This window comes from Stigmatopora argus, chromosome 3 (genome assembly GCF_051989625.1).
Source record: "Stigmatopora argus isolate UIUO_Sarg chromosome 3, RoL_Sarg_1.0, whole genome shotgun sequence".
Taxonomy (NCBI): Eukaryota; Metazoa; Chordata; class Actinopteri; order Syngnathiformes; family Syngnathidae; genus Stigmatopora; species Stigmatopora argus.
The window spans coordinates 3,318,139-3,329,196 of record NC_135389.1 but is presented as its reverse complement, the minus strand read 5'-3'; the positions used below and the strand labels follow the sequence as shown (position 1 = coordinate 3,329,196).

Here is an 11,058-nt window from a genome sequence, read left to right as displayed (position 1 = left end):
TACCCGCCCAGAGAGCTCTCTGTTTGGATAAGAGCCAGGGTGTCCGCCTGGTGCCAGCACTTAGAGGGAAATGAAACTTCCAACTTCCACTCCACTCCTCCGTGGCGTCCAGCCATCTTACCCAGAGAGCTCTATTTTCGGAAAAGAGTGACGGCGTCTGCCTGGTGCTCGCCATTTTTCTTATTCGGAGATGAGTTGAGTGGCAGTCCCCTGTCTTCCGCTTGCAAGTTTCAGCACAAATTTTGATATTTTTATGAACATTTTTTATTTGGATAGTTCAGAAAAATACTGTGATAGACTGAAGCCGCCAATGTGGTGGAGGATGACATTAGTAGTTTTTTTTCTTTGTAAATGATTATCATTATCATCACTGAAGTATAAATATCCTTGAACTAGTTATTTAATGGCCATTTCCACTTGTGCACTAGTATTACAGTAATACTTTGACATACGAGTGTCCAAACATGGGAAATTTGAGATACGAGGAAAATTCTGTGCACTTTTTTGCCTTGAAATATGAGACAAATTTGAGATACAAGCATACCAGATGGTTCCCGATGTGGCCATCCAGGTGGCCGAGTAGTCGAGAGGCTGCTTTTGAGAATAGAATCTCTGTTTTTTCGCAGCATCTCTCTCGCGTAAAGATATCTACGAGCACAGGTTCATTGCTACTGGAGATAGCATGATCAAGTCGATGATCTGCATAAAAGCCAGTGGAATCGACATGGACTTGAAAGCAAAGCAAGTATCTGAAAAAGACACCAGCGAAACCCTTCAAAGCGAGTCCTGGGTGGTTCGATAATTAAAAAAAAAAAAGAACTGGGATACACTCAGGTCTGAAGCATGTATTGTGGAAGGAGAGCTAATTAATCAGGTATGCTTAGGCCTGTGCATACTGACTAGAGTCAGGTTGACCTGCAAAGAGAACATTCTAGAATTTCCGCCAAAATGATGACAGTAAAGGGCATATATTTCATGTTTTCGATAATAACGGCGTGTAAAAGATGCAAGGTTTGCAAATAAAGAGTTGGATCTTGCGCTGTCTAAACCAGAACGTGTCTGATCGTGGAGTCTGTTCGAACCTCAATACATGGAGAAGCAGAAAGTTCCGACTTGAAAGCCACAGTGGAATACAATTAACATCTTTGCCTCGGTTATCGCATAAGAAGGTTTCAATTTAGTGTAACGTAAGATTAAAACTTATTTTTAAGGGTCCATAGTAATCTAAGTTCATTTAAATTAAATTTAAAGTTTATGTTAGCGGCCCGGAGGAATGAGTGGTTAGCGTGTCGGCCTCACAGCTCTGGGGTCCTGGGTTCAAATCCAGCTCGTTCCACAAGTGCGCAGTTTGCATGTTTTGCGTGGGTTTCCTCAAAAAAATGGTAGGCTGAACACTCTAAATTGCCCCTAATGAGGATAAAGCGGTTCAGAAAATGAGTGAACGAACGAATGAACGGATGAATATTATGTTACGAGGGCGTTGCCGTCAAGTCTCTCCCCTGTCCTTTTCTCTCTCCATCCTCCGTACACTCCGTGCTACTGACTGTCTGTATTCAGTAATGTCACATTTTAGTATTGAAGATCATAACCTCGAGATAGGTTTTTGTTACTTTGTGAGTAGGTGGTGAATTAGAACAAATAAAAATATGTTTTACTATTGTAATATCCTCTTTTTGGTGTTTTTTAGAGGGTGGGAACTGATTAATTTGTATTTAGTAACTTTCTATGGGAACATTTGATTTGAGGTACAAGTAAATTTACAAGTAAATTGACATTCGAGCTCGGTCCCGGAACGTATTAAGCTTGTATCTGAAGGTATTGCTGTACTAGTTAAAAGGCTGGTTTATTGAGATACAGGTGGAATAATTAATGACTTGCCTCTCAAAATAATATGCTGTCAAAATACCTGCTAGTCATTTTGTATCCAGTTTTTTCATCAGTATTTTATTCACAAGAGGCCAACTCTGCACCTAGGTTTTTAAGGATTAGTGAGAACATATTTGTGAAGTTGAATAAACGCTTGGAACTGATCACTGTCCTAGCACGTTTGTTATTTTGTAACAGGGAAGAAAGCAGTCATCCTTAAATACAAAAGTTCCATAAACTGACGTACTACCTCAGCATTAAAAGAACTTGTAAGTGTTACATAATATTTTTCAGAGAAAATAACATGAATCAGTGCTATTTATTGACTTTTTTAATCATCCCAGCTATCTTTGTGACGGCAAGTGGTACAAAAAATTAATGATTTTTTAACATACTATTATTGATCTCTTTGCTCCTCGTGCTTTGCAAATAAACTGCTTTTTGTCTCAAAGCTTCGCTCTGCAGGCCACTACAAGTTGGGAGTCATTATAATTAGTACCTACTACACAAGGCAGCAGAAACTGAATGAGTCTTTAGATGTGGAGGTGGGGGGTCACATTCTAAAACATCCCCCACCCAGACAGACACTCATCCTTTGTTCTTCTAGGTGAGATTACTGCAGTTTTACCGTGGGGTCGTGAGACAAGGCATTGAGGAATGTGCATGTGTCTGTGGTGGGGGTGTTCTGAAGTGAGGTGAAAAATAAGCAATGCAGAAAAAAAGTAATGAAAAAGTCAATTCGTGTGGTCTAAAACAGGCTACAATCAGTCAATTGCACCTTTTCAGTGGAACACAGGTGGACCAACACCACGTGTAACTTAACATTGAAAACAGACACCGATGTTAAAACAAGAATTAAATTAAGGCGGAAGCAACTCGATTTCATGCCAGACTTACTATACGCGTCTATTACTCAGAAATTAGATTTGTTGCGCTATCGGGGTGAAACTATGAAAGAACCCCCCCTCGCTCAAAGCAATTGTAAAGTTAACACAATCGGTGAAGAAATATCCTTTTACTCATTGGAATCAAACAAACAATAATTGTTGTTTTCATTGCACAATATTTTCATACAGTTGCACATTATATACAGTTGCACACCCCATATGTAGATTTTACACACACACAATACCTTCCAAAACCTTGTCAGCTAAATAGGGAAAATGTCGAGTGTTCACTATAAATTCTAGAAATATAGTTTAATTCTGAAAGGTATACCGGATGCTTGTACGCTTGATTAGTGATAACTTTTTTCAAATGTAGGCGGGGGTTCAAGTCTGATCAATTCCTAAAGTTATGTTCGAGTTTCTCATCTGTTTGATGGTGACCAACCAGGATGCTGAATTCTGAGCTCGTACTTCTATTTGGTGAGAAACTTTAAATATTTTCAATCAGTCAATCACTCACCATTTATTTTCTACATGGCTGTTTTTGTCCGATTTAAAAAAAAAAATAGAAACTCAAAACAGCTCTATGTACGGCAGTATATATATATTTATTGACTCAATAAAGGTTTGATATCAAAATGTAAGGTTATGAAATTTCGTTTTTTTAAGGAACTTAATTAAAAAATCCAATGCAACTGCATTTAGGTGAGTGAACGATGACAATTGTAAAAGACAATATGGGAATTACATGTTTTCTTCGATATAAAATCATGAAAAGGAATGGTTTATGGAGGATGCGTGGTCTTTAATCTCATCTCATTTTCTCAACCGCTTTATCCTCATTAGGGTCGCGGGGGGTGCTGGAGCCTATCCCAGCTGTCTCCAGTCCAGAGGCAGGGGACACTCTGAATAATAATAATAAAAATAACAATAACAGCAACAGTAACAGTAACAGTAACAACAACAATAATAGCAATGCTAACAATAATAATAATACTGCCATTGCCCCTGACAATGCCAATAACAATCTCTCATCTCATCTCATTTTCTAAACCGCTTTATTCTCATTAGGGTCGCAGGGGGTGCTGGACCTGGACTTGAACCCAGGACCCCAGAGCTGTGAGGCCGCCACGTTAACCACTCGCGCGACCGGGCTGCCCCAAAAACAATAATAATACAAATTATAGTAATATTCCATTACATTTTTAAAGCAGTTCAGTGTTATTTTACCAGTAAAATAATTTCGATGGTGTGTTGATATTGCCCTAGATGTGCTTACGAGACATAACACAATTACATGTCCCTCAAGTACTATTCCCATTTCTTACTTATAATTTGACGTACTAAAAACTGAACTGTAATTGTAACATTATTTATTTCACTCAATATTTAGATTTTTTTCGGTCATGAAGGAAAAGTGTCACGAAAACAAGTAATATGCTGATTGCCCAAGAGGAGCTTTTTATTATCTCCAATTGATCCCACTGATTGTCCAATCTTGGGACGGGGCTCCTGCTTCTAGGGCTGCAGGTGCTCACGTTGGTTCAAATTAAGCTTGTGGGGAGCCAAGGCCAGGATCATGTCAGCCTACCAGAGCTCAGTGATGTCTGCACTGAGGGCAGCTGTTACCCAGCAACAGGAGATCTTCTTATTGGGCGAGCACACCAACTTTTGTCAACCTCAACCTGTGGACTAACTCGTCCTGAACCATTCTGCATTGTCAGCCATTTGCAGGTAACAAAACATTGACATAGTGGTTACAAAAGTCTTTATTTGTATTAATTAATATTCTTAACTTGACTCGGTGATTCGGGTCCAGAGAGTGACTTTCAGTGCTGTTTTAATATTATTGTTATACATCAGGCTGTATCATATGCTCTACGGGACAACTTCAATAATAAGACATGACATCTAAATTTCACTTTCCTTTCATTAGCATCACTCTTCTTAAAACAAGACGCACGGTTTGATCAAGTAAATTCGAGTGAAAATAATCTTTAACAGTTTGAAAATAAATCCAACAACAATTACATTTTATTTTTATGCGTAAGAAATTTCAATAAAGGCAAACATTTCAAGGATGTAGGCAAAAGAGTGGTTGTCTGAAGTATATACATGTTACTATTTCAGTCAATCAAATGTCAGTATCTTGGATCATCCCGCCTACTTGTTATGCATTGGCTACCAACTGTAAGAAAGAAGAAAGAAGCAGAAAATTAATGACAACACTGGGCTTTGGCTCGTGACTTCAAAAATCAGACCAATAGAGTTTCTGCCTGTAACAGAGATTCAGAATTCACTTGTTCTCATTTTGCGCCCTATGTTTAACAATGTACAGTAATACCTCGAATATCACGGATAATATAGACTAGAGACCGCAAGAATTAAAAAACTGCGAAGTCGGATCACCCCTAATATTACTACACACTATACCACATGTTTTCCTGCCTATTCAAAAATACAAGAACACAAGTACAATTATCAAGAAGTGTATTTATTAAATATTACAATTCTAGGCATATGAAAAGACTAATGTATTTATCTAATTATAATATATAAATAAAAAATGTAAATACTAGTATTGTAATCACAATGAAAATAGTTCCTCTCCGCTTGATTTAAGTAATAATAATGAAAAAAAAGGTTATTGGGAGCTTTAGACCAAGTCCTCTTGACCAAGTCATATTTGAGAGGCATTGGATTATCAATGGAATCTTCAGGGAGCACCGGAGAGGCAACAAGAGGAGCTTCTTCTTGCGAGTGGTTTTCGGCGCGCAAGAATAGCAACCACCACTTATTTTCTTGTACAATGCTGTACAAGGACATGACACTATCCAGACAAATGCCAAATTCAATGGCCATGTTGTTATCAATCTCCTGGACCCATTGTTGCAAACTGCGTGCCATACTGAAGATCTCCTGCAGATGTCTTAATAACCTGTTTTTGGTTGTTGTTGTTTTTTTTAAGTGGAGAGGAACTAATTTTACTGAGACTACCGTAATTAAAGTATTTACCTTTTTTCATTTATAGATTATAGTTATATTGGATGTTGCGTGGTTGTCTTGGTTGACACGCCTCTGCAACATCACGTAGACATCGGGGACAGTGCCTCTGGATTGGCAGATGGGGTGGTGGTCCCCCTTTTTAAAAAGGGGAACCGGAGGGTATGTTACAATTATAAGGGAATCACACTACTCAGCCTCCCAGGGAAGATCTATTCCACGGTACTGGAGAGGAGGGTCCGCCGGGAGGTCGAATCTCGGATTCAGGAGGAGCAGGATGGGAGTTTGCCCAACCAGTCTACATGTGCTTTGTGGCCTTTGAGAAGGCATTCAACCGAGTCCCCCGGGGAGTCTTGTGGGGAGTACTCTGGGAGTATGGGGTTCTAGAACCCCTGATACGCGGGGTCCCGTCCCTTTATGACCGGTATCAGAGTTTGGTCTGTGTAGCCGGCAGTAAGTCGGATCCGTTTCCAGTGGGGGGTGGACTCTGCCAGCGCTGCCCTATGTAACCGATTCTATTTAACCGATTCTGTTCATCACTTTTATGGACACAATATCTAGGCGCAGACATGGCGTTTAGGGCCTCCGGTTTGGTGGCCTCAGTATTGCATCCCTGCTTTTCGCAGAAGCCATGTTTGCTTCATCAGGCCGTGATCTCTATCTCCCGCTGGAACGATTTGCAACCGAGTGTGAAGTGGTCGGGGTGAGAATCAGCACCTCCAAATCTGAGACCATGGTCCTCAGTCGGAAAAAGATGGCATGCCCTCTCCGGGTCATGGATCAGGTCCTCCCCCAGGTGCAGGAGTTTAAGTATCTTGGGGTCTTCTTCATGAGTGAAGGAATAATGGAGCGGATCGGTTCAGGGTCTGCAGTGATGTGGACTCTGCACCGGTCCGTTGCGGTGAAGAAAGAGCTGATCCCAAAGGTGAGGCTCTCAATTTACCAGTCGATCTACGTTCCCACTCTCATCTATGGTCACGAGCTGGGGGTCGTGATCGAAAGAACAAGATCCCGGATACAAGCGGCTGAAATTAGTTTTCTCCGCAGGGTGTCCGGAATCTCTCTTAGAGATAAGGTGAGAAGCTTTGTCATCCGGGAGGGGCTCGAAGTAGAGCCGCTGTTGCTCTGGATCGAGAGGAGCCAGATGAGTTTGCTCGGGCATCTGATTAGGATGCCCCCTGGACGGCTCCCTCGGGAGCTGTTCCGGGCACATCACACCGGGAGGAGGCCAAGGAGCTGGGGAAACTATGTCTTCTGCCTGCCTCGGGAACACCTGGATCTTACCGGAAGAGTGGGATAAAGTGGCTGAGGAGAGGGAAGTCTGGGCCTCCCTGCTGAAGCTGCTGCCCCCGTGACCCGACTTCGGAAAAAGTGGGAGAAGATGAGTTGAGATGAAAGATAGATTATATATAATATAGATTTATATATGAATACATTGCAGTCTTTTCATATTGTCATGATTTCCTGCGTGACACCGAGAACCCAGGATGCGAGGCATGAAAAAGGCGGTGACAGTGCTGCTGCACAACTCAGGCTTTAATGGCAAATATTCAATACAAAAGTGACAAAATAAACAGGGCAAGAATGCACACCGCGAGGAAAAGGCAAAACACATGACTTACGATTTACTGGGGAAACACGAGGTAGAAAAGGTAATTGAGGCAAACGGTAATCCAGGGTACACAGAGTAGTCACGGTAACAAGGGAATACTCCCACACTAACATCACAAAACAGTCCTGTTAATTTGACGTCACATGGGCTAATTATAAACACAAAACAAGTTGTTTTGGGAGGAACAGAACACCAGGAGGGTCACGAGGTGAGACGTACAAATCACCCAAACAGTACACACGAGAAGAACACGCACACCTCTATCCAAAACTCCAACAAAACATGACAGTACCCCCTCTTAAGGGACAAATCCCAGGAGCGGCGAGCAAGCCCATCAGGGGGTCGTCCTGGCCGGCCCGCAAAGAAGCGGCAAGGTAGCCTATCAGGGGGTCGTCCCAGCCGGCCCGCAAAGAATCGGTGAGCTCACCTGTCAAGTGATCGTCCAGGCAGTGCTACTAGGCTGTAGCGGAGCGTCTTGCCCTGGACAGTCCATAAAGATGTTACGGCGAGGTGGCGGAGCGACTCACCTAACACAGAGGCAATTTTGCCAGCTTCCTTGACCGGGGAGTCTGAAGGCGGATCGCCCCCATAGTCGTCAACTCCACCTCTGGCCTCCAATTCGTCGCTGGGGGGGCCTCCGTCACCGGCCTCCAAGTCGCCACCGGGGGGGCCTCCGTCACCGGCCTCCAAGTCGTCCCCGGCCTCCAAGTTGTCGCCGGGAGGGATCTGCGCCCCCGGCTTCCAAGTCGCCGCCGAGGGGGCCTCCACCCTCGGCCTCTAAGTCCTCAGCCTCCAAGTCATTGCTGTCGTGGCCCCCGCAGAAAGAATTGCGACCGTCGGGGCCCCCGCAGAGGGAATCGCCGCCGTCGTGGCCGCCCGAAGAGAGAATGGCCAGTTGTGTGAGGACCGTGGAACAAATTAGAGAATTTACATATAAAGTACTGCTCTACTTACGAAATTATGAAGTGACGAAAAAAGTTCTGGAATCAATACATTTTGTAAGTAGAAGTACGACTGTCTCATCTCATCTCATTTTTTGAACCGCTTTATCCTCACTAGGGTTGCGGGGGTTGCTGGAGCCTATTCCAGCTGACTTCGGGCCACAGGCGGGGGACACCCTGAATTGGTGGCTTGCCAATCGCAGGGCACAAGGAAACAAACAACCATTCACGCTCACACTCACACCTAGGGGCAAGTTAGTGTGTCCAATCAGCATACCATGCATGTATTTGGAATGTTGGAGGAAACCAGAATACCCGGAAAAAACCCATGCAGGGGTGGGAAGAACTCCACACAGGTGGACCAACCTGGATTATAAAACCGGACCCACAGAGCTGTGAGGCCAACGCGCTACACACTCAGCCGCCGGGCCACCTGTTTTACATGCAAAGAAACTGAATTATTAAGCATGTCTAAAGTAAGCGCATTACCTTCACTGTTTTCCCAGATAATATAAAACACCAACACCTGAAGGAAAATTTATTTTAGCGGGATGTGAGGTAGATACCTTGAATTGGTGGCCAGCCGATCGAAGTGTCCAAGGAAACGGACAACCATTTACGCATGCACTCATACCTAGGGGCAATTTAGATGTCCAACAAGCCTAACATACGTGTTTTTCGGATGTGGGAGGAAACCGGAGACCGGGTAGAAAACTAACGCGGGCCGGGAGTCCATCTAAACTCCACAGCAAGGTCCGAACCTGGGATTGAACGCTTGCTCTCAGAACTAAGAGGCTGACGCACTAATTACTTGTTACCGGGCCGCCGGCTTTATGTTAATGTAGGAAAATGTTTTTCTTTGCTTACAACTTTTGACATAAATGAATTTATAGTGGGGTGCTGGAGCCAGCTGACATGGGATGAGGGCACACACAGAAAACATAATAGTATCTAAAATATATATGTAAATAATATTATTTTGGTATGCAATTTAACACATTACTTTTTTTTACTTTAATACAGACAACATTCTTATCACACACCTCCAGTACGTCTAAGTTTTCCCGTAGTAGTACTGCTTTTTCAGAAAGCCCCCTGTCTACTGATGGAATGGAATGTTTGGAAGAAAATAAACTCCCTGTTGTGTATTACTTTGTGTGTGGCTCTGAAGGGGGTTATATAGTCTGCAGCACTTCCTGCGTTAACCACAACCCCCCTTCCCAACAGACACATATGAGGGTGCTGATATAACAAGAGACAGATGTTTGTCCAGCTGCTTAGGACACTGTATCAGAGTTCCCTCTCTAAAACCTGCCCACTTCTCTCAACAAACGTCTGCCTGTCATAAATCAGGAAATGTAAAGACTGAAAGAAAATATCTTCACATAAATTTAAGGAAAAGAAATGCTTGTTCAAATAATCCAAATATGCATCTCTTTGAACTATGATAACGGACAAAACAATGTTTTCAAAATATTTGGTCATCGTGGAGTGGAGTTAGCATGCAAGACAGACTCACATGCCACTACCATCACTCCGCAAAATCCACGCAGAATAGCTTCATGTTCAACAAGTTCCCCCCCATAATATGATTCAAACAATAAAGCAACACATAACAAAGTTCATCTAAATTTTACATAGTTGGGAATGTGAGTGTGAATGGTTGTTTGTCTGTGTTCCTTGTGATTGACTGGCAAACAGTTCAGGATATTTCCCACCTTCTGTCTATAGTCAGCTAGATAGAATCCGATGGGCCACAAACTGATTCAGAAGATGAATGGATGGAAGAATGTTTCTTTATTGTATTTTGGAAAGTGATGATGTGCTCCTTTTCTCTCTAAAAAGTCACAATTTAAATGTTATGAATTGTCTTCTTTACAATGTGATGAGGCAATCATGAGGGAAACATTATTATTAGTGTTATCATTTTAATGATCATATGAGAAAACTGGTCATACTCTGTATACAAACATATCTCTAGGTAGCCAGCTGTTATCTTGTCAAAATTTTCGCTGTTGTGAAAACTGATTGTCTTTTTGGGTGAGTTTTACCAAACGTCAGGTCATTAAATATTTCTCGAGTTTTGCTGTATATTGCCTCATCTAGGCACAACCACAAAGAAACAGGAATCTGAGGAATTCCAGCCTTAATAAACCTACTATTTGCCTTCTCAATTTGTGCCTCATGTTTCCTTTTTTTTTCTTTGTACCGTTAGGAGGAAAAGAAATGTTTCATGTGTGACTCAGCGACCCCCTACAATCAACCACCCAATCAGACGGGTAGCCATCGCATTGAGAATGTTGTTACTACATTTGCACCAAACAGACTCAAGACATGGTGGCAATCTGAGAACGGTAAACAAAAACAATGGAAGATCAAAAGCCATCACCTTTTGTGTTAATCTACATGGTGTCCTGGGCGAACATAGCCCCTATGACCAAAAGAAGCCATCACCAAAAAACCAACCACTGTTGACCCACAAAATCTGATACATTTAACCACAACCCATTTACTAAATCACAGTATTTATTCAGAATGTTGCATTTCTTAACATCAACAATAGTATACAACATAGAAAGAATACATGTACATTATAATATTAGGCCAAATATTTAAGTAATAAAATATGATTATTTGCATATTGCCTCAAAGTCAACCCTTGTGGCTTTTATTGCAGTCAATTGGTTTGTCACAGTGCCTACATAATTCCTATTAAAAATTGAAATTAAGGAAATAAAATATTAAACAA

The 11,058-nt window shown here is 42.1% G+C and overlaps 1 protein-coding gene across 1 annotated transcript in view; it reads left to right on the top strand.

The window, feature by feature from the left end:
• The first annotated feature begins 2,457 nt into the window (after positions 1-2,457).
• lamb1a (laminin, beta 1a) overlaps positions 2,458-11,058 on the top strand; it is a 78,885-nt gene continuing 70,284 nt past the window's right edge. The window contains exons 1-4 of the mRNA XM_077595902.1: positions 2,458-2,473; positions 3,130-3,233; positions 4,276-4,487; positions 10,525-10,663. Coding sequence (XP_077452028.1) covers positions 3,203-3,233; positions 4,276-4,487; positions 10,525-10,663 — 382 coding nt within the window. The 5' untranslated portion in view covers positions 2,458-2,473; positions 3,130-3,202. The remainder of the gene's footprint in view (positions 2,474-3,129; positions 3,234-4,275; positions 4,488-10,524; positions 10,664-11,058) is intronic.